This window comes from Bufo bufo, chromosome 7 (assembly GCF_905171765.1).
Source record: "Bufo bufo chromosome 7, aBufBuf1.1, whole genome shotgun sequence".
NCBI classification, from domain to species: domain Eukaryota; kingdom Metazoa; phylum Chordata; class Amphibia; order Anura; family Bufonidae; genus Bufo; species Bufo bufo.
This window is the reverse complement of record NC_053395.1, coordinates 85,399,657-85,424,821: the sequence shown is the minus strand read 5'-3', so window position 1 is coordinate 85,424,821 and position 25,165 is coordinate 85,399,657. Positions and strand designations below refer to the sequence as shown.

Below are 25,165 nucleotides of genomic sequence, written 5' to 3'. Positions count from 1 at the left end.
GAAAGAGTTAATGAGAACAGATCTGCGCACTTGTGGCTATTTGAAAAGATTGAAAAGTGAACTTAGGGGGCATTCACATGACCAAATCCATTTTACAGTCAGCTAATTGCAAATTCCCAAAACATGGATACCAGCCGTGTGCATTCTGCATTTTGTGGATCAGCGAATCTTTACTCTTGTTAGAAATGCCTATTCTTGTCTGCAAAATGGATAAGAATAGGACATGTTCTTAAATTATTTTTTTTTTTTTTGTGGGGCCGCGGAACGAACGGATGCAGACAGCACACAGTGTGGGGTCTTCATCTTTTGCACCCCAATTAAAATGAATGGGTCTGGAAGGGATTGGATGCGGATTGAAAATACAGTCGTGTGAATGAACCCTTACTTATGCCTATACACAGCTATTGGGGAGATTCTACGCTGTAATACATTTCAGAACTGAGCCTTTGTCTGTACTACTAGTCCCATTGTCTATTCAGTAAAGATAAATGACTTTATTTTATAGCAACCAAACGGGTCTGGTCTTTGAGTCCACCATCCATTTGCTGGTGCCTTGCAATTATCCTGTCTTCCTGCCTCGCACCTAGCTACCCACACAACCAACATCAAGGGCATCCTGGCTACCATCAAGGAGGATCCCTAAGTTCAGGGTGTGCCCTGAGGGGAAGAAGTGTTGCGCCCCTCCAACCACTCCACAAACCCAGGGAGTGTCAGTGTGGGGAACGCCACCATGAACATGTACTGCATCCATCCTTTTGACCACCACCACCACTCCAGTCCTCCTCACAGCATTCCCCCTGCAGGTCGTTGCATTACCACAGCCACATATTGAGTTATAAATATTTTTTTATTTTCCATTCCATCAGACAATATTGTTAGTAATAAACAATAACATGTTGATTTAGAAATAGCCTTGGCTCAGGGCAGCCACCAAGACGTTGATGAACTTCTCCCAGGCAGCCTGGACCTGAGGGGTGAATGCAGATCCCAGCTTGGAGGCCAAGACGATGACCAAAACTTCTCCAAGGCGCTGTGAAAGAAGAATAAAACAATAAGTGGAAACTAGGCCAATAGTTATAGGAATATGTTAGACTTTAAAATTATGCCAGTTTTGCACACTACAATGGCGGTGTAAATTCCATCTCATAAGCTAGTTATTGTTGAGGATTGTTGACTTTTAAGGGTACTTTCACACTAGCGTTTTTCTTTTCCGGCATTGAGTTCCGTCCTAGGGGCTCTATACCGGAAAATAACTGATCAGTTTTATCCTAATGCATTCTGAATGGAGAGCATTCCATTCAGGATGCATCAGTTCAGTCCCTCTTGCATGCTGCATTTTTCTTTCCGGCCAAAAATCCTAATCACTTGCCGGAATGCCGGAGTCTGCATTAATTTCCATTGAAATTTCTGCATTGACAGACCCGTTCTTCTGGTCCCCGCATGCGCAGACCTTTAAATCTGTAAAAAAAAAGATAAATACCAGATCCGTTTTTCCGGGTGACACCGGAGAAAATGATCCGGTATTTCAATGCATTTGTCAGACGGATCCGTCTGATAAATGCGTCTGTTTGCGTCTGGATTGCTGGATCCGGCAAGCAGTTCTGGCGACGGGTCCATACTTTATTAACTAAGTACCAGGACATGTAGGGCATACATGGGGGATGTCACTGCACTTACTATTATTTCTGGGCACCGCTCCGTTGCACCGCTGTGGCCCCAGTTATATTCTCCCACGCTGTATGCTAAGTAACAACATCGGAACACCAGGGAGGAGACATCAGCTTTTCTCCCTGGTCGTTCCTTCTCCCTGTCTCTCTGTGACGTTCTGCGCTGCGATTGGACAGCGCTACAGCCAGGGAGAAGGAACGCCCAGGGAGAAAAGCTGATGTCTCCTCCCTGGTGTTTTGATGCTGTTACTTAGCATACAGTGCAGGAGAATGTAACGGGGGCCACAGCGGCCCAACGGAGCGGCGCCCATAAATAATAGTAAGTGCAGGGACATCCCCCATGTATGCCCTACATGTCCTGGTACTTAGTTAATAAAGTATGGACCCATGAAAGGTCCTCCAGTGACCAGCGGGGTTCAAGAGGCAGCTGACTTGGGTCCCCCAGGAGCAACTGGGCCTGGGGCAGCTGCCCCTTTTGCCCTGCATTAAAGACTGCCCTGAGTAAACATATATATATATATGTAATGACTGGTTTAACTGTTAGAATGTTACTAGTTTACTAACCCCTTAGTGACCACCAATATGCCTTTTTATGACAGTAACTAAGGGCCCTTAGGCTTGGCCACCACCTTTTTATGGCAGCCCAGTCTAAGCTCTGCCCAAGTCTTCTGTGCAGCGGAGACCAGGGGCTCTCATATTAGAGCCTCCTTCTCTAAAGCCTGTACCAACAGAGGTGCCTCAGATGCAATGGCCAATAGTGATAGTAGCATATGTGTTAGGCCTTTTGTACACGACCGTATGTATTTTGCGGTTCGCAAAAAATGGATCCGCAAAAAATACGGATGACATCCGTGTGCATTCTGTATTTTGCAGAACAGAACAGCTGGCCCCTAATAGAACAGTACTATCCTTGTCTGTAATGCGTGTTCTATTATTTAGTAGAACGGAGTACCTTCCGTTTTTTTTTTTGAGGAACCATTGAAGTGAATGGTTCCTCATACGGTCTGCAAAAAAACCTTAATGGACAATGAAAGAAAATACTGTACGTTTGCGTGCAAGAGGCCTTATACAGAGGGAGAGGACTCCCTCTGTCTCGCATTGACACCCCACAAATGACATTGCAGGGTGCCGATGCCTGTGCACAGCAGTCTGAAGCCTAATTAAGGCCCAGACCTGCCTGTAGTGTATCCTAACTGGCCATGCCTCTCTGGCGCAGCCTGTGCTGGTGACTGTCAGTATAGCACTGCTTAAGCAGTACAAGAGAATTATAGAAGAGATCAAAAGATTGCCTATTAAAGTCCCCTTGTGGGACTGTTAAATAGTTAAAAAGTAAATAAAGGAGTTTTATTAAATAAAAAAATTCCAAGTTTGAAAAAATACACCTTTTTCCATTCAAAAAAAGTTTTTTCATATTGTCCATATTGCCTCCTTTGCTGTCTTGATCACATTATACACTGCTCGTTTCCATGGTTACGACCACCCTGTAATCCATCAGTGGTGACCATGCTTACACACTATAGGAAAAAGCACAGGTCTATCTGGTGGCTGGGACCACGAGAGTGCTCAAAGTCCAGCACTTTTTCCTATAGTGAGCAAGCACGACCCCCCACTGCTGGATTGCAGGGTGTTCTTAACCATGGAAACAAGCAGTGTATAATGTTAAGAAAAATGTAATCCAGCCAGCAAAGGAGGCAATATGGACAATCACAGTACATTAGTAAGTGCCTTGTAATAACTTTCTCTACATGATAAATGCCATTTGCTGAAGTGAGACAACCCCTTTAAGGCCCAAAACAGGCTGGTCACTTGAGGTTAAACACATTAAAGGGGTTCTCCATGCTACATATATTGATGACCTATCTGCTGGATAGGTCACCAATATCAGATTGGTGGGAGTTTGACATCCGGAACCCCCAGTAATCAGCTGTTTCAGGCTGCTGCTGCAGTGCTGGAGATTGTGCAGTGTACAGAGCTGGGAGCAGAAGGTGAACGTGAGGTTCGGTATGCTGGTGGTATACACTATACACCGGAGCCTCCTGATCTGTACATCGTCAGATCCCAGTGCCACGGCAGCCTGGAACAGCTGATTTACTTTATTATTTTCCATTATAACATGGTTAGAATGGAAAATAATAGCATCCTTTAATACAGAATGCAAAGTCAAATGTCAATTGAGGGTAAAAAAATAAGAAACACATTACTCACCTCATCCACTTGATCGCGCAGCCGGGATCCTCTTCTTTGTTCTTCTTAAAGGACCTGCAAAAGGACCTTCGCTGACGTCATCGCGCTCACCATGTGGTGAGCGCGGTGACGTCAGCAAAGGTCCTGCTGAATGAAGATAGAAAAGAATCTAGTATAATAATATAATTGCGTTGCCTGCTGTACCTTGAAGTTCTCGGGGTCCACATGGAGCTCCTGGGCATGGGACTTGCTGAGGTCATGCAGGTAATGTTTCACATCATCCAAATGTTGGATGGCATTGCCAACAGCTGTGAGCACCTTCTTGCCATGAGCCTTCACCTTGGCGTTGCCAGAGATGGCGGTGACGTTGGACAGGTTTCCGAAGCTGCTGAAGTATCTCTGGGTCCAGGGGTACACGACCAGCAGCCTATAAAGAATGCATACATCATATATAAAGAAATAAAAATATATATACAGATAGATAGAGTAGCACAATACATATCAGGCCTCATGCACACGACCATGTCTGTATTGTATTTCACGTATGACTAGTCTGCAAAATATGGACACCTGTGTCAAATCCACACTTTTCTCACTCCCATTACTAGAAATTACTATTCATGTCCACAAAACAGACAAGAATAGGACATGTACTATACCCATTGATATAAAAAGGTCTGTGTGCAATCTGAAAAATATGCAGAACAGACACGGATACAAAATACGGTGGTCTACATGAGGCCTATGACATATGCATGACCTTACCTAGTCAGGGCATCATGACCATCCTGTTCAACATTAACCTTGGCCCAGGTGGAGGTAATGGCAGCTCTCTCCTCAGCAGTCCAGTGCACCATTGTTGCTGTTGGGTTGTAGTTTGTTAGAGAGGAATCTCTAGAAGTCTATTGTGAATCCTGGACACTAGGAGACCTTTTTTATAGTGACCTTCCTGCAGTCCACTCATGTACATTTCTGCTGTGTCATCCTCCAGTGATCCAGAGAAATGATGAGGCTGGACAATTCACTGCTGACCACTTTATGTTAAGATAAAAACCCATCTCTCCACGTTTTAGTAAAGAATATTAAAAATAAGAGCAACATTTGCTTACCTCATGATCTTAACCAGTTAAGGACAGAGCTATTTTACGTTATTGCATTTTCATATGTGGACTTGCTTTTTTCAGGACAGTTCACCTTCTAAGGGCACCATTTAACACTGCAGGCAACGTAGTGGGAAGCTGGAAAAAAATTCCAAATGGGGTAGAACTGGAAAAAATATATATAATTCCACCATAGTTTTAAAGGTTTTTATTTTTATGTGGTAAAAGTGACATGTAACCTTCATTATATGGGTCAGTATGATTACTGCCATACAGCATTTACACTCACCTAAAGAATTATTAGGAACACCTGTTCTATTTCTCATTAATGCAATTATCTAGTCAACCAATCACATGGCAGTTTCTTCAATGCATTTAGGGGTGTGGTCCTGGTCAAGACAATCTCCTGAACTCCAAACTGAATGTCAGAATGGGAAAGAAAGGTCATTTAAGCAATTTTGAGCGTGGCATGGTTGGTTGTTGGTGCCAGACGGGCCGGTCTGAGTATTTCACAATCTGCTCAGTTACTGGGATTTTCACGCACAACCATTTCTAGGGTTTACAAAGAATGGTGTGAAAAGGGAAAAACATCCAGTATGCGGCAGTCCTGTGGGCAAAAATGCCTTGTGGATGCTAGAGGTCAGAGGAGAATGGGCCGACTGATTCAATCTGATAGAAGAGCAACGTTGACTGAAATAACCACTCGTTACAACTGAGGTATGCAGCAAAGCATTTGTGAAGCCACAACACGCACAACCTTGAGGCGGATGGGCTACAACAGCAGAAGACCCCACCGGGTACCACCCATCTCCACTACAAATAGGAAAAAGAGGCTACAATTTGCACGAGCTCACCAAAATTGGACTGTTGAAGACTGGAAAAATGTTGCCTGGTCTAAAGAGTCTCGATTTCTGTTGAGACATTCAAATGGTAGAGTCCGAATTTGGCGTAAACAGAATGAGAACATGTACCCATCCTCTGATGGCTACTTCCAGCAGGATAATGCACCATGTCACAAAGCTCAAATCATTTCAAATTGGTTTCTTGAACATGACAATGAGTTCACTGTACTAAAATGGCCCCCACAGTCACCAGATCTCAACCCAATAGAGCATCTTTGGGATGTGGTGGAACGGGAGCTTCGTGCCCTGGATGTGCATCCCTCAAATCTCCATCAACTGCAAGATGCTATCCTATCAATATGGGCCAACATTTCTAAAGAATGCTATCAGCACCTTGTTGAATCAATGCCACGTAGAATTAAGGCAGTTCTGAAGGCAAAAGGGGGTCCAACACCATATTAGTATGGTGTTCCTAATAATTCTTTAGGTGAGTGTATATTGTAGGACATTTCTTGTGTTTTAATACCTAAATACCCCAATAACTTTTTAATTGGATTTTCGTCTACAGAGATGTGTGAGGGCTTATTTTTTGTGTGGCAATCAGTAGTTTTGATTGATACTATTTGGGGATGTGAATGATTTTTTGATCACTTTTTGTTCAAATATTTCGGGAAGTAAAGCAACCAAAAAATGGCAAATTAGCCATTTTGATGATTTTACCATTATGTTATTCACCGTATGAGATATATGCAGGGGTAGTTGGCCATACACACTACAGGGAAATTTCCCGGTGGTCCGATGCTCCAGGGGGCCACCCAAGTCCTTCTCTCTGCCATAATTAGCTCTCAACAATAATTAACGCTGTGAGAATCAGGTAATCATGTACCTGGCCAGTGACCGAACATGCCCTCCTGAATTCAACTGCTGTGCCCCGCAACTTACCTCCTAAGCCCCCCGCTCCATAGACAACTGGAGGAGGAGGACAGAAGATGGTAGCTATTGATGGCCACCACAGAGGGACAGATTTTGGGGAAATATTTTGTGTTACACTATGTTATTTGGTTCTGCTGGGATGGTATTTTGCATTATAGTACTGTTGACCCCGCCTACTTGTGTTGCCCCGCCTTCTGTTAATTTGGACCTGCCTACAAAATGGGGCCAATTTTAGTTTTTTTTTTCCAGGGCCACTTTAAGTTCCCAGTCCGCCCCCGGATATTTATATGTATATATTAATAGTATGACCATTTTGGGATATGGCAATGATCTTTATTTTTTATTGCTTATTTTTAATATGCGGAAAGGTGGTGATTTGAATATTAATATTTATCTCTTATAGACTACAATGAATTACCATTAAAGTGTATGGGATATTTACTATGTTCCTAAGAAGCCCTGACACATTGCTATGGCAGGCCTCTGATCCTTCAGAAGACCTGAGGTTTCCACAGGAACTGAACAGCTTCCTCAATCTCCATGCATAGGATCCGTTCAGGCCCTCACAATAGACCACAGCACCCATTAATTTGTGGGGTGCTAATGTCTGTAAAAGGCAGCCGATGGTCCAATGAAGGACCTCCGGTCTGCCCTGTGTATATGCCCTATTAGGGAGTAGGTAATAAATAAATGGTTAACAAAAGGAATAATTTAAAAAAAAAAAAAAACACACCTTTTTCCATTGAAAAAAATGCTTTTCAATAGAAAAAATAAATCTCTGCACATATTTGGTATCACTGCATCTGTGAGCTGTACAATTATTGTGTAATTTATCCCATACAGTGAATGCTGTAAAAGAAAAAAATATAAAGAAAAGCGATCGAAAAGCATTATGTACCCCAAAATGATACCAATGAAAACTACAAGTCATCTTGCAGAAAATAAAGAGGTTGTGTCACTTCAGCAAGTGGCATTTATCATGTAGACAAAGTTAATATAAGGCACTTACTAATGTATTGTTATTGTCCATATTGTTTCCTTTGCTGGCTGGATTCATTTTTCCATCACATTATACACTGCTCATATCCATGGTTACGACCACCCTGGAATCCATCAGTGGTGGTCGTGCTTCAGTGGGAGTGTGCATAGGCTGGTGTTTTTTTCTATAATGTGCAAGCAATATGGATAACAACAATACATTAGGAAGTGCCTTGTATTTTTTTTAAAAGGGGTTTTATTGTGCAAAAGTGTTAAAAGCTGTATGGTATTCCTGTAATCACACTGATCCAGCAAGTAAAGCTATCATGTTGTTTGTGGCGCAAATAACTATGTCAAAAGTAAATGGCGGTATTGCTGTTTTTTTCCATTCCTTCCTAGAATGAGTTAAAAGCTAATCAGTCATTATGTGTACCCCAAAATGTCAGATGGAAAATGACAATTTGTCTGGCAAAAAACAAGTCCTTTTATGGCTACATTGACTGAAAAATAAAAATGTTATAAAGCTCTTGGAATGTGACAATAAAAATGCCTGGTCACTAAGGTGCAAAATACACACAGGGGACGGGGTTAATTCTCATGACATTTAGAATTCCCCCTTACTAGGATGAGAAAATGGGAAAAGGATCTGGGGGACATCCCTAAGGAACAGTGGGAAGATATATTGGAGGCAATTCCGAGAGTGTCTGTAAGTGAACAGGGCAAGTTGTCACAACTATTTATCATCCACAGAGTTTACAAAACTCCAGTGTTTTTACGGAAAATTGGGATTAGAACTGATGATAATTGTCCAAAATGTATGGCGGAAGGTGCAGATCTGTTTCATATGCTTTGGTCTTGTCCAGTGCTAAGTAGATATTGGGACGAGGTGTTGACTTTGATTAATCGTAACCTGGAGTTGAGGGTGCAGAAGGACCCTAAGATCTGTGTGCTGGGATATGTGAAGGAGATTGGTGGGGGAGAGGCGGTTAAGGTGGCAGTTGGGAGACTACTGTATGTGGCCAGGAAATTGATTGCCTTTAGGTGGATCCAGGGGAGTCCGCCAACTGTGGATGAATTTGTGAGAAAGGTGCATAATATGTTAACATTAGAGAAGGGAGTGTTTGTTAGGAGAGGATGTCCTTTGAAGTTTGAAAAGTTGTGGAATGAATGGCTGTCTCACACTCATGTTGTAATATAAAAGGTCTAGGAAACTCATGCTCTGATCTGGGGGGGGGGGGGGTGTTTGGCTGTTGGGAGAGGGGGGGTGGGTGTTGTTGGGGTTATAACAGTCAAATGTCTCTGTAAATGATATGTCTTTATTTTGGTATATTCATTATGTACAATGATTGTAGAAGATGTAACAAATATATGGACATATGATAATGTTTTTTATAAATTGTGTATATTTGAGATGCGGAGGGGAGAAAACACCAAGAAAATTGTGATGCAAAATGTATTGTGATATACCAACTTTATTTGAACAATAAAAACGATTTGATTGAAAAAAAAATTCTCATGAGATTTGGTGGTCTCTTTTTCAATAATGTTGTCTCTGACACAGTTGGAAGAGATATACAGTATAACAATAAAATAAATGATGTCCTGATACAGACCACTTTTCATTGCCCACGGTCTCTACAATTCAGACCGCAATGCCATTGGGAGGTTAAAGATGTAGTGTAATAATATTCCATAGGAAACTTCTTAAAGAGGACCTGTAACCTCTAGTGGGGATAATAGATAAATTACCCTATTAAAGGTCCTTTTTAGTGTTAAAAAATGGAAATTATTTCTAGATGAAATATGTCTGTATTGTGAATTTTATAAATAGGGAAAAAGTTTCAACCATCCTTTATGCAGTGAGTATGTGCTATATCATCTGCCCCACATAACTGGATCAAATACGTGAATGGTAGCGGGCTGAATAAAAAAATAAAAAAATGAAATTGTTTAAATTTAAAGGGCATCTGTCCCCAGATTTGTACCTATGAAACTGTCTGACCTGTTGCATGTGCACTTGGCAGCGGAAGGCATCTGTGTTGGTCTCATGTTCATATGTGCCCGCACTGCTGAGAAAAATGAAGTTTTACTATATGCAAATGAGCCTCTAGGAGCAACGGGGGTGTTATCATTACTCCTAGAGGCTCAGCTCTCACTGCAACTGCCTGGTCCTGTACACTTTGATTGACAGGTCTAGACATGATATTTTCACTGTTTGAACTGTCAATCTTCTTCGCATTAGCTCACTCCTATGGTGTATCTTCATACATTTGATACTTAAATAGACTTTGATCAGATGGTTGACAGACATAAAATACAAATATCGTAAGGGTTTCTAAGATCCAGGCCTGTTGGTTTTCCAACTGAAGTAAATGTGGAGTAACTTTTCAGCAGCTATCATTACAGGCAGGATATGTGGGGATTTATGAGACATGATAGTGGTTTTACCGGACTTCCTTATTGATACCTATCCTCAGGATATGCCATAAAAATCTGATCAGTTGGGGTCCGAATCCTGGCACCCCCACCGATCAGCTGTTTTTAGGCATTATTTTGTTTCCTTGATAAGTGGCAGATGAGGTTTAACACTGAGAAATGTAAAGTTATGCACATGGGAAGGAATAATGCAAGTCACCCGTACATACTAAATGGTAAAACACTCGGTAACACTGACATGGAAAAGGATCTAGGAATTTTAATAAACAGCAAACTAAGCTGCAAAAAACAGTGTCAGGCAGCGGCTGCCAAGGCCAATAAGATAATGGGTTGCATCAAAAGGGGCATAGATGCCCGTGATGAGAACATATTCCTACTACTTTACAAATCACTGGTCAGACCACACATGGAGTACTGTGTACAGTTCTGGGCTCCTGTAAACAAGGCAGACATAGCAGAGCTGGAGAGGGTCCAGAGGAGGGCAACTAAAGTAATAACTGGAATGGGGCAACTACAGTACCCTGAAAGATTATCAAAATTAGGGTTATTCACGTTAGAAAAAAGACGACTGAGGGGAGATCTAATTACTATGTATAAATATATCAGGGGGCAGTACAGAGATCTATCCCATCATCTATTTATCCCCAGGACTGTGACTGTGACGAGGGGACATCCTCTGCGTTTGGAGGAAAGAAGGTTTGTACACAAACATAGAAAAGGGTTCTTTACGGTAAGAGCAGTGAGACTATGGAACTCTCTGCCTGAGGAGGTGGTGATGGTGAGTACAATAAAGGAATTCAAGAGGGGCCTGGATGTATTTCTGGAGTGTAATAATATTACAGGCTATAGCTACTAGAGAGGGGTCGTTGATCCAGGGAGTTATTCTGATTGCCTGATTGGAGTCGGGAAGGAATTTTTTATTCCCCTAAAGTGAGGAAAATTGGCTTCTACCTCACAGGGTTTTTTTTTGCCTTCCTCTGGATCAACTTGTAGGATGACAGGCCGAACTGGATGGACAAATGTCTTTTTTCGGCCTTATGTACTATGTTACCTTATGTACTATGTTACTATGTTTATAGTAAGGGTATGCCTATATAGTGGTTTGCCAGTTTTGTCACAGTTCCTTTAAGCATTGGTTAAAAAACAATGGAATATGAAAACATGGACATTAAGGACTACATTTCATGATTTTCATATCCTTTTCTTTCTTTTGACTCAAGAACATCAAACATAACTTTTGTAGCCTTCAGTCACCACAAGCAGGGGTGGGATTGTGGCCAGGAGATGTTTGTGAATGGATCCGCAATAAGTGGTTTGACTCCTGGCTATTTTATGGTAAATCTGTTGATACTAGAATGTCCCTTTTGATGAATAAATTGCTGTGTTTTAAATGATCAAATTCTTACATCCTCAGCTTTAAAATCAGTAAAAAAATTGCAATAACAGACTCAAAATACAATAATTGAGTGAAGTATGCCTGTATAAAAAGACGGATCATAAATCCAATTTATCATTACCTTATCGCCCTCCTTTTCTCATAAATAAAGTATGTTGATGTATTTTTTTAAGATTTTTGAATACATGCTTATAAGAGAAGAAACAAAAATGAACACAATATATTGTAGCTGGAATAGTCATAAAAGTAATCTCTACCAGAGACATTTATTTAACATAAATTGCACCATTGCCTATGTCTAAAAAGTGTAGAGGTATCACAGGGTAATGGTTTGTCTGAATTATTGGCAAAGCAGAAGTGCAAACGTCAAGTCAAACCCTTCTACAAAGTGCTTCTCCACCCTTTTATCTCTCATGTAAATCTGTAAGTTATGCGCTCAGTCAACAAAATGGTAGAAAACTGCATTTACTGCTTTTCTGCAAGACCACAGTATGTCTCTTAATTACTCTACTAGCAAGTCTAAGGCTGGGTTCACACAGGCGAGATTTCCGCGCGGGTGCAATGCGTGAGGTGAACGCATTACACCCGCACTGAATCCGGACCCATTCACTTCTATGGGGCTGTGCACATGAGCGGTGATTTTCACGCATCACTTGTGCGTTGCGTGAAAATTGCAGCATGCTCTATATTGTGCGTTTTTCACGCAACGCAGACCCCATAGAAGTGAATGGGGCTGCGTGAAAATCACAAGCATCCGCAAGCAAGTGCGGATGCGGTGCGATTTTCACGCATGGTTGTCAGGATGAAAGTCTATTCACTGTATTATTTTCCCTTATAACATGGTTATAAGGGAAAATAATAGCATTCTTAATACAGAATGTTTAGTAGAAGGTCAATTGAGGGTTAAAAAATATAAGGGAAAATAATAAAATTTACAGAATACTGAACCCAAATCCAAACTTCTGTGAAAAAGTCTGGGTTCGGGTCTGGGTACCAAACATGCCAATTTTTCTCACGCGCGTGCAAAACGCATTAAAATGCTTTGCACATGCGGGGAAAAATCGCACATGTTCCCGCAACGCATCTGCATCTTTTCCCGCAACGCACCCGCAACGCCCATGTGAACCCAGCCTAATTCCTTTGACTATATCCAGGGGTGTCATTATAGGCAGTGTAGAGAAAAAATATCACCTGGACCCTTGTGCTAGAAAGAAAAGAAGGAACCACTACTTAAAAGGGTTTTCTGAGACTTAAATCCAGAGGACAGGTCATCAGTATCTGATCGGTGGGTGTCTAACATCCAAGATCCCCGCTGATCAGCTGATTGAGAAGGCACCGGCACTCCTGTGAGCACCACTGCCTTCTCCTTAATAACCAAGCACAGCGCCGTACATTTTATTGTGGCTGTGTTTGGTATCGCAGCTCAGCCCCATTCACTTCTATTAGACTGAGCTGGACCTACTGTAGGTCATGTGACTGATACACGTGTAGTCACTTGGCCTAGGGAGAGCTGAGAGAACACAGCGGTTCTCAAATAGCTGAAGGGGTGGGTGTCTGACCTCCACCAATGAGATTCTGATGAGACCAGTATTTAAAGGGATTCTGCAGTTTGTTTAAATTGATGATCTATCCTCTGGATAGATCATCAGCATCTGACTGGCGGGGGTCTGACACCTGGGACCCCCGCCGATCAGCTGTTTGAGAAGGCAGCGGCGCTCCAGCAGCGCCTCGGTCTTCTCACTGTTTACCGCTAGCCCAGTGACGTCACGACTAGTATCAACTTGCCTGGGCAGGGCTAAGCTCCATTCAAGTGAACAGAGTTTAGCCCCGCCCAGGCCAGTTGATACTAGTCGTGACGTCACTGGGCCAGCGTTAAACAGAGAGAAGGCCGCGGCGTTCCTGATGCGCTGCTGCCTTCTCAAACAGCTGATCGGCGGGGGTCCCGGGTGTCGGATCCCCACTGATCAGATGCTGATGATCTATCCAGAGGACTCCTTTAAGTCTTGGAAAATCCTTTTAAGCATAGTTACATTTGACTTTTTGTTTGTTTTGTCATGTTTTTCCATGATTTCAAAATATTTTTAAAAAACATGTTAAAGGGATTGTCGGACAGATTGATATTGATGGCCTATCCTCAGGATAAGTCATCAATATCAGTTTGGTGGGGGTCCAACATCCGGGATCCCTGACGCTCAGCTGTTTGAGAATGCACCTGCTGCAACATTCTCCTTGCTTACCAAGCACAGCGCCGTACATTGTATAGCAGCTGTGCTTGACGTTACAGTTCAGCCCCTTTCACTTCATTAGGGCTGAGCTGTGCCTAGGCCATGTGACCAATGGACGTGTTGTCACAACAGCTGAACGGTGGGGGTCCCATGTGTCAAACCCTGACAATCTTTTCCTAAGGGCTCTTTCACACCTGCGTTCTTGTCTTCCGGCATAGAGTTCCGTCGTCGGGGCTCTATGTCGGAAGAATCCTGATCAGGATTATCCTAATGCATTCTGAATGGAGAGAAATCCGTTCAGGATGCATCAGGATGTCTTCAGTTCCGGAACGGAACGTTTTTTGGCCGGAGAAAATACCGCAGCATGCTGCGCTTTTTGCTCCGGCCAAAAATCCGGAACACTTGCCGCAAGGCCGGATCCGGAATTAATGCCCATTGGAAGGCATTGATCCGGATCCGGCCTTAAGCTAAACGTCGTTTCGGCGCATTGCCGGAGCCGACATTTAGCTTTTTCTGAATGGTTACCATGGCTGCCGGGACGCTAAAGTCCTGGCAGCCATGGTAAAGTGCAGTGGGGAGCAGCATACTTACCGTCCGTGCAGCTCCCCGGGCGCTCCAGAGTGACGTCAGGGCGCCCCAAGCGCATGGGCCACGTGATCGCATGGATCACGTCATCCATGCGCATGGGGCGCTCTGACGTCACTCTGGAGCGCCCCGGGAGCCGCACGGACTGTAAGTATACCGCTTCCCTGCTCCCCGCTCCTACTATGGCAACCAGGACTTTAATAGCGTCCTGGGTGCCATAGTAACACTGAAAGCATTTGGAAGACGGTTCCGTCTTCAAATGCTTTCAGTACACTTGCGTTTTTCCGGATCCGGCGGGCACCTCCGGCAACGGAAGTGCATGCCGGATCCCAACAACGCAAGTGTGAAAGAGGCCTAAGCCAGTGACGTTACGTTCATCAGTCACATGGTCTATACACAGGTCAGTCCCATTCAAGAGAATGTGACTGAGCTGCAATACACAACCAAGCACAACCGCTGCACAATGGTCTGCACTGTGCTTGGTAGATTGCGAGGAGGCCATGGCGCTTGCCGCAGCCTCCTTAAACGGCTATTTGTTGGGGGTCCTGGGGGTCGAACCCCCACTGATCTGATATTGATGACCTCTCTTAATAATAGAACATTAATATCAGTCTCAGAAAACCTCTTTAAAGTGTGACTAAACTGTGAAAAAATTCCAATAAATATACTATTATAAAATAATAACTGTGCCCGTGGAGCTTTATGTTACATAAGGCTATGCTAGATTGTATTAGATGATTGTTATTAGGGATGAGCGAATATTTTGGGTTATGGTTGGGGTATATGCTGAATTGCGTTATGGATTCCGTTACCACGGACCATAATGCAATTCCATGACGGAATGCCTTTATAGGCATTCCGTTATTCATTCTGTCATAATAGAAGTCTATGGCCTGCATAACGGATCCGTCCGGTTTCCATTATGCAGGAGAGGACTCCAGCCTCAGACGACTCGCAAGTTTCAGGAGTCACATGTTTTTTAAGGCCTTTGTAGTGGTATTGTATTGTTCTCTTCAGACATGTTTGAATTGCATTTTTATTAGACATTAGACAAGGGAAATGGAATAATGGTAGAAAAAAAGTCCATTGATTTACCATACTGCATAAAAAAAACACCATGGACACAAAAAAGAAAGACAAATTGAAAAAAAAAATAGTTTACCAGTACATCTGGATCTGTGTTTTTCCTGTGCAAAAAAACATGCTAAAAGTTAACAATAGAGTTTTGTTTTTTGTTTTTCGATTTGCCGGTTCGCCGAATTTTTGGGAAAAATTTGGTTTGATCCGAATAAATTTGCGGCGAATTACATAACAAAATGGCCTATTTCCTGGCTGCAGAGATTCTTTATAGTGGTGTAGAACACTGTGCCTTGCAGTAACACGCATAGGGAGTCTGCTTTGGTACTGAAATAATACTGTGATTCCGTATGTCATGCGTCACACTTTTTTAGAATCACTACACACTTCACTTATTTTGGCAGTCACGGGGCCAAAACTGACTAAATAAGTCACATATAAACTCAGCCTTACAGGCCAATGTAGACGTCAAGAAGAATTGCACTACTTTGTCCACATAGACAAAAACAAAACACGAGTGGATTCAAAACAGAGATGACACGTGAACGGAATAGTTGCATGCCTTCTGTGTTTTGTACCCACTCCTGCTTTTGGCTACCAAATCACAAGCCAATTCTTTTTTTTTTGAACAGGGGAGAAAAAACTATGCTTATTTAGAAAACAGGATTTTAACACACATAAAATACAACACAGAAGGGGCAAAACCACAAGATTTAAAAGACAAACTGGAAAAACGAAGTGCTTCATCAACAAGAATGGATTGACGACCAGTGTCGGGGTGACCATGATGGTAATGCAAACGGATCAAGAAATGTATGGGGTTATGGCTGATAACTGGAGGACAGTCCAGCATAAGTATTTGAACACCTGAGAAAATCTGTGTTAATATTTGGTACAGAAGTCTTTGTTTGCAATTGCAGAGGTAAAACTGTAGTTCTTGACCAGGTTTGCACACACTGCAACAGGGATTTTGGCCGACTCCTCCACACAGATCTTCTCTAGATCTGTCAGGTTTCGGGGCTGTTGCTGAGCAACACAGAGTTTCAGCTTCCTCCAAAGATGTTCTATTGGATTTAGGTCTGGAGACTGGCTAGGCCACTCCAGAACCTTGATATGCTTCTTACGGAGCCACTCCTTGGTTATCCTGGCTGTGTGCTTCGGGTTGTTGTCATGTTGGAAGACCCAGCCACGACCCATCTTCGATGCTTTGACTCAGGGAAGGAGGTTGTTGCTCAAAATCTCACAATAAATGGCCTCATTCATCCTCTCCTTAACAGTGCAGTCAGTGCAGCAGAAAAGCACCCCCAAAGCATGATGTTACCACCCCCATGCCTTACAGTAGGGATGGTGTTCTTGGGATGCAACTCATTCTTCTTTTTCCTCCAAGCACGATAAGTGAAGTTTAGACCAAAAAGTTCTAATTTGGTCTCATCTGACCACATGACTTTCTCCCATGCCTCCTCTGGATCATCCAGATGGTCATTAGCAAACTTAGACGGGCCTGGACATGTGATGACTTGAGCAGGGGAACCTTCCGTGCAATGCATAATTTGAAACTATGACGGCGTGGTGTTCTACCGACAGTGACCTTTGAAACTGTGGTCCCAGGTCTCTTCATGTCATTGACCAGCTCCTCCTGTCACGGTCACGTACACACACAAGCAGGGAGGAGGATAGTGACCACTGCACTCCACCCTCACCCCTGACTCTGCCTACTTGCCTCGCAAGTCCTAACGACAGGGGACAACTGGACGTCAGTCCCTAGCTTACAGTACGTGCTGGAAGGACGAACAAGACGAACAACGGATAGTGAACGGACCGAGTCAAAACCAAGAGTGCAACGAAGTACCAATGGAGTAAGCAAAGAATAGTCAGGTGATGCTGGGGTCAAATACCAGGAGAGTAATACGGTGCCACAGGAATGAGAAAGAACAGGTCCGGTCACAAGCCGAAGGTCAAGCCAAGAGGTCACATCAGGAACAAGGAACAAGCAGGAGCGGGTCAAAAACAGGCACGGGTCAAATCCAGATAGCACAGGTAACTCTATAGTAAATAGCCTTGGACAATTAATCACAGGCAACCTGTGGCTAGCAGGTTGCCTGTTTATATACTGAAGGGGAGAGATCATGTGACGTGGCCAGCACCACATGACCTCCCACTATGTCTGAAGCCGAGCGCCGAGTGGCCAGCTGGGCGCTCAGCCCCATAAGCGTAACTATGGGGGCGCCGGCCGCACAGAGAGGAAGCATGCGGCCGGGCGCGCTCTGCCCCCGTTGCCCCAGCAACCGAGACGCAGAGCAGCTCCCCGCTCGGCGCTCCAGCAGAACACGGCGTGCGTGTCTGCCGCCGTGTAACACCAGGGCACCGATGGTAGGAGTTGGCATCTGACTGACTGCGGGGTGAACAGGGGTCTTTAAAGAGCTCAGACAGGTGCTACTAAGTTAGATTAATGAGTGGAGTAGAGGTGGACTTTTTAAAGGCACAGTAACAGGTCTTTGAGAGCCAGTATTCTTGCTGTTTCTCAGGTGTTCAAATACTTATGTTCAGCAGTGCAAGACAAATAAATTCTTAAAAAATCATACAATATGATTTCCTGAGTTTTTTTATTTTTATTCTGTCTCTCAGAGTGGGAGTGCACCTACAATGTGAATTTCAGACCCCTCCATGATTTCTAAGTTGGAGAACAAAATCGCAGGGTGTTCAAATACTTCTGTTCCTCGCTGTATCTCTAGTCCCCAGACCACCCAGATTTACCAGCATCTGTTCCAGGACATGAAGCAGTGGAATGACATCATTCATCCCATAGTCCTAGCGACTGACAAATAATGTGAATATAGAAAAGTGATACAAGCCAGCAACAACGTAATCCATCCCACCTATTAGGAGAAGCCCAGAAAAGTGGGATTGTGGGTGGGGAGAAAGAGAAAGAACAAAACCCATATATATAAACCCATATATAAGGAGTGAGAATCCACTCACTCAGTTGGCCACTGAGGAAGGGGTGTATGACCCTGAAACGCGTCTGGCAAATACCGAGTGAGCGTGGATTCCTGGAAAGAACAAGAAAGCTTTCTACAACAAAGACATAGATATCGCTACACTAGATTCTTTACCGGCATAGAACCGGAGCTCAAGTCGCATACCAGTGACGTCAAACCAGCGTCCAGCCGGCACCCCAGGTAACCAGGTCACGTGGGACGCCACGTCTTGGCCGAGTACACCACGTGAGACGCTGTGAGTGTACGGCCGCCTGGAAACCAGCGCTGCGGAGAGACAGCCAGGAAGGGTAAGACCGCAACACTGAAAGCGACGAGAGACTGTAAGTAGCTGGAGTTCAGTCTCCAAATTTGGTACATACCTCTGCTTGTTCAGAAACATCGGATTAAGGGACACCACCATCATCGTTGCCCCAATAGGACTGGGCCACAGGGCCGCTAGTGATAAGCATCACTATAGCTTCAACGTCATTGGTTACAGTGGAATTGCACACTGTTGCAACATATGATTGGGACATTCATTCTGTCTTTACCATTGCAATCAGACTGTAAGCGTTGTCAATTCTATACAGATTGAAGCTGGGACCATACCAGTGACGTTTTGCATATGTGTTTTATGTATGTTTTAATGGTTTTAAGGGTGTGTTCTTAATATATTAATAAATATCTATATTATCTAGACATCCCTTTTGGAGTGCCCCCTCACTTTTCTATATTGCCATTATCTTTTGTGGGTCCTGAGGGTAGGACCAGAGGGTGAGCACCTATCCATACGGAACGGGGGTGAGCCGCTGTACTTTTTCACGTTTTTGACAAATAATGTGGCCTCCTCAAAGTGCCTGAACAAACGGCAGGTGTCACGCATGAGCTGCCACTGGCTGACATCGAAGTTACACAGGGGACTACTCCTGTCCGCTTGGATCATCAAGAAATCGTTGATGGCCTTTCTCTGTTCGTACCGTCGGTCCAACATATGGAGGGTGGAATTCCAATGGTTGGAAATGTCGCATATCAGCCTATGTTGGGGGATGCCATATATTTTTATTTTGCCAGTAATACACGGCAAACTGGGCTGTAAAATATCTCACTGCACCACTGAACGGCAATTAGGCCCTAATTTTTTTCTACTTTTACACAAAAGGCTTTTCAACAGATAAGTGCAGTGTTGAACAGTGAATATATTTTTATTTTGCCAATAATACATGGCAAACTGGGCTTTAGAATATATTACTGCACCGCTGAGCAGCAAAGATACTTTTCCTTTTTCCACTAATACACACAAAAAAGGGCTTTAAACAGATAACTGCACCGCTCAGCGACAACCATATATTTCCGTTTTCCACTAATACATGCAAAAAAGGACTTTAAAACAGATAACTGCACCGCTGGGAGGCAAATATATATATTTTTTTCCACTAATACACAGAAAAAGGGCTTTAGAACAGATAACTGCACCGCTGAGCAGCAAATATATTTTACATTTGCCACTAATAAATGACAAAAAGGGGTGTAATTTTCACACTTCATCACACAACGGCTAATAAGCTTTTTTCCCCAATAATACAAGCCAAAAAATGCTTTAGAACACTGGTGCCCAACCATTTTTCATCTGAGGGCCGCACTAGACTTGGTATAAATTTCGGGGGCCGGAACCAGGTAGCTTTGCCAGAAAGAAATGCAAACGCTGTGAGGGGGCACGTGTGAGCATTACTACTGTGAAGAGGGCACATATCTGGCATAACTACTGTGAGGGGGCACATATCTGGGCATAACTACTGTGAGGGGGCACATATCAGGGTATAACTACTGTGAGGAGGGCACATATCAGGGCATAACTACTGTGAAGAGGGCACATATTAGGGCATAACTACTGTGAGGGGGCACGAGTGAGCATTACTACTGTGAAGAGGGCACATATCAGGGTATAACTACTGTGAGGAGGGCACATATCAGGGCATAACTACTGTTAAGAGGGCACATATCTGGGCATAACTACTGTGAGGGGGCACATATCTGGGCATAACTACTGTGAGGGGGCACATATCTGGGCATAACTACTGTGAGGGGGCATGTGTGAGCATTACGTCTGTGAAGAGGGCACATATCTGGCATAACTACTGTGAGGGGGCACATATCTGGGCATAACTACTGTGAGGGGGCATGTGTGAGCATTACGTCTGTGAAGAGGGCACATATCTGGCATAACTACTGTGAGGGGGCACATATCTGGGCATAACTACTGTGAGGGGGCACATATCAGGGTATAACTACTGTGAGGAGGGCACATATCAGGGCATAACTACTGTGAAGAGGGCCCATATCAGGGCATAACTACTGTGAGGGGGCACATATCTGGGCATAACTACTGTGAGGGGGCATGTATGAGCATTACGTCTGTGAAGAGGGCACATATCTTGGCATTATTACTGTGAGGGGGCACATATGTGGGCATAACTACTGTGAGGGGGCATGTGTGAGCATTACTACTGTGAAGAGGGCACATATCTTGGTATTATTACTGTTAGGGGGCATGTGATGTTTATATGTGTGTAATGTATGTAATGCAGTATGTGATGATCACACACTGCACTACATACATTACACCCGTGTATACATCACATACTGCGCTGTCACCTTCTTCTGCAGGTCTACCTTGATGTCTGGTCTTTAGACTTCAGTCAGATCCTCCACCGCCATGCTTGCGCCGTGTGCCCGACACCACCAGGAGCTGGCCCCTTCTCCTTTCAACTCCCGCCGGATTCTCTTACAGCAGGGCGCTCTATCGCTCCAGTGCCCACCCAATCTTACCCCTAGATAAGTGCCACGCCCTATCGGACCTCCCACCCAAACACCCCTCCAGGACCTCCCACCCCAACATCCCCACACCCTTCCCTAAATCCCCCTAAATGTCATCCACAGATCTCCCCATAAGTGTCATCCACAGATCCCCCCTCAGTGTCATCCACAGATCCCCCCCTTAGTGTCATCCACAGATATCCCCCTCAGTGTCATCCACAGATCTCCTTCCCACCCAGAGCCGCTTCCTAGCTAATTTATTCACTGCATTTGCCTCTGTATAATTGAAGAGAAGCGCCGTAATCTCGCATAGGCGCACTGGCAGAGGCCAGGAAGGAGGTGCATGCGCATTTCGATGCCTCTGCCAGTGCGCCTGTGCGAGATTACGGCGCTTCTCTTCAATTATACAGAGGCAAATGCAGTGAATAAATTAGCTAGGAGGCGGCGCTGGGCGGGAAGATTGCAGGCACAGACAGCATCGCTTTGCTGCCTGTGCCGTTCGCAGCGCGCCCTGCGCTGATAAGGTCCTGTTACTGCGCTGGCCGCATGACACAGCTTCGCGGGCCGCATTTTGCCCACGGGCCGTTGGTTGGGCATCACTGCTTTAGAACATGTACCACACTAGGGCAAATAAAACATAGAAATATTTCCTTGTAATAACCCCTGTTAATGCCTGTATCAAATAGCAATTGCACCCTAATAAGAACGGTTTGCTGGAATTACAGAGCTGTTTAATGGCAATTTGGATCCCAAGTCAGTGCTGTTCAACAGAAATGCTGTGGATTGATTCCTCCCTATCATTTCCCTACACCTTGAATAATCTTTCCCTGCACTTGTAAATCGTTTTTTCTATCACTGTCCCTAGCACCTGCAGACGTCTCTCCCTGCACTAAGTACACTGGTGGAGCTGACTGACAAAGTATAAACTACTACAGACACTTGGTGAATGGTAGCTAATGGCACCACACACCATGACACCTGGTGTTGGTTCTGTGTGTTTCTGCACTATGCATGATGGCAATAGGCGCTCTTCATCCCACCTGTGAACTCTAATGTGGCCATCATTAGTACCAAGGCAGAATGCTTTAATAACTGAACACTATTGTTTGCCATTGATGGCTGCATGACAGGAGGGTTACAAAAAGCCTACTGCCATCATGTATGGGCCCGAAAGTGTGTATACAATGAAGGGAACACATGATGACATGGTTCTGTTCATTGTATAGGTGTATGTGGTGTATAATAAAGTTATTGATTTCTTACCTGGCAACAGGATTTGATTGGTGAAGTCTTTGTCGAATTACGTCTGGGAAAAGTTGCAGGTGCCCTTGGAGAATGGTGATTGGTCCTTCTCTTCAACGGACGTTCCAGGTACCTGTAAAAGAAGGAGATAACCGTCAGTGCGCTTTCACGGCACTGGACAACAAACAGGACCATGCCATACTTACCCATGGAAAAACTTCTCAAGTAACTCATCTATAAAGCTGAATCCAAAGGAGGAGTGACCTGGCTTCAAAAATGCTTGTCCGAGGAACTTACATGTTCGGATGAAGCACCGGGATCTTTGTCTCATGTCTTCTGCGCAAGCTCGTGCGCGAGCCCAGAGAGGATCGATCTCACCGTCGTCACTGACAGCCCAAAGGACAACTTACCTTCAAAACGGAATCGCCGGGAACCAAGGACCTTCTCTCCTCAAGCTCCTCAGGAAAAAAGGAAAAAACAAGAAAAGAAGATACTCACTTCCGATTAAAGAAGTAGGCGATCCAGAGCTGCCGTTACCTTCCCTCGAGCCACCGACAGTTGGAACTGGTAACAAGGGTGAGATTAACTGTCATAATAGTCAGGATGGCACCCATACGCTGCGCAATTTTTATAATCAATCACATCAATTTAGTGAAGATAAAATACATTTATTTAATTCGTTTTTGAAGTTCATATCTAACACAAATAAGGAGTATTCACACTCCTTACCTCAGGTCTGGGTGAATAAGACATCTGTCAATCCACAATTAGTCAATGACAGATTTCCGGGCACAAATAAAGATTCAGTCTCTGTTTTTAACCCTCAAACTAATAATTTTGAGGGTATAAAACAATCCTGCCTTAACCACCTCCGGACCGCTGTACGCACAGACGCGTCCTGGAGGTGGTTGATTCATTCCTCCTGGACGCGCCGGCGCGTCCTCTCGCGAGACGCGAGATTTCCTGTGAACGCGCGCACACAGGCGCGCGCGCTCACAGGAACGGAAGGTAAGAGAGTTGATCTCCAGCCTGCCAGCGGCGATCGTTCGCTGGCAGGCTGGAGATGTGTTTTTTTTAACCCCTAACAGGTATATTAGACGCTGTTTTGATAACAGCGTCTAATATACCTGCTACCTGGTCCTCTGGTGGTCCCCTTTGTTTGGATCGACCACCAGAGGACACAGGTAGCACAGTAAAGTAGCACCAAGCACCACTACACTACACTACACCCCCCCCCCCCCGTCACTTATTAACCCCTTATTAGCCCCTGATCACCCCATATAGACTCCCTGATCACCCCCCTGTCATTGATTACCCCCCTGTCATTGATCACCCCCCTGTAAAGCTCCATTCAGACGTCCGCATGATTTTTACGGATCCGCTGATAGATGGATCGGATCCGCAAAACGCATCCGGACGTCTGAATGAAGCCTTACAGGGGCATGATCAATGACTGTGGTGATCACCCCATATAGACTCCCTGATCACCCCCCTGTAAAGCTCCATTCAGATGTCCGCATGATTTTTACGGATGCACTGATAGATGGATCGGATCCGCAAAACGCATCCGGACGTCTGAATGAAGCCTTACAGGGGCATGATCAATGACTGTGGTGATCACCCCATATAGACTCCCTGATCACCCCCCTGTCATTGATTACACCCCTGTCATTGATCAACCCCCTGTAAAGCTCCATTCAGATGTCCGCATGATTTTTACGGATGCACTGATAGATGGATCGGATCCGCAAAACGCATCCGGACGTCTGAATGAAGCCTTACAGGGGCATGATCAATGACTGTGGTGATCACCCCATATAGACTCCCTGATCACCCCCCTGTCATTGATCAACCCCCTGTAAAGCTCCATTCAGATGTCCGCATGATTTTTACGGATGCACTGATAGATGGATCGGATCCGCAAAACGCATCCGGACGTCTGAATGAAGCCTTACAGGGGCGTGATCAATGACTGTGGTGATCACCCCATATAGACTCCCTGATCACCCCCCTGTCATTGATCACCCCCCTGTAAAGCTCCATTCAGATGTCCGCATGATTTTTACGGATGCACTGATAGATGGATCGGATCCGCAAAACGCATACGGACGTCTGAATGAAGCCTTACAGGGGCGTGATCAATGACTGTGGTTATCACCCCATATAGACTCCCTGATCACCCCCCTGTCATTGATTACACCCCTGTCATTGATCAACCCCCTGTAAAGCTCCATTCAGATGTCCGCATGATTTTTACAGATGCACTGATAGATGGATCGGATCCGCAAAACGCATACGGACGTCTGAATGAAGCCTTACAGGGGCATGATCAATGACTGTGGTTATCACCCCATATAGACTCCCTGATCACCCCCCTGTCATTGATCACCCCCCTGTCATTGATCACCCCCCTGTCATTGATCACCCCCCCTGTCATTGATCACCCCCCCTGTCATTGATCACCCCTCTGTAAGGCTCTATTCAGACATTTTTTTGGCCCAAGTTAGCGGAATTATTTTTTTTTTTCTTACAAAGTCTCATATTCCACTAACTTGTGTCAAAAAATAAAATCTCACATGAACTCACCATACCCCTCACGGAATCCAAATGCGTAAAATTTTTTTAGACATTTATATTCCAGACTTCTTCTCACGCTTTAGGGCCCCTAGAATGCCAGGGCAGTATAAATACCCCACATGTGACCCCAT

The 25,165-nt window shown here is 44.4% G+C and overlaps 1 protein-coding gene across 1 annotated transcript; it reads right to left on the bottom strand.

Annotated features, from left to right (window-relative positions):
• Positions 1 to 901: 901 nt before the first annotated feature.
• On the bottom strand, positions 902 to 4,708 carry LOC121008046 (hemoglobin subunit beta-2-like). The gene is made up of 3 exons (XM_040440322.1): positions 4,617 to 4,708; positions 4,056 to 4,278; positions 902 to 1,030 (listed from the first exon to the last, which is right to left on the bottom strand). Exons 1-3 carry the CDS (start codon positions 4,706 to 4,708, stop codon positions 902 to 904), a joined length of 444 nt encoding a protein of 147 aa, XP_040296256.1.
• Between the last annotated feature and the right edge of the window lie 20,457 nt (positions 4,709 to 25,165).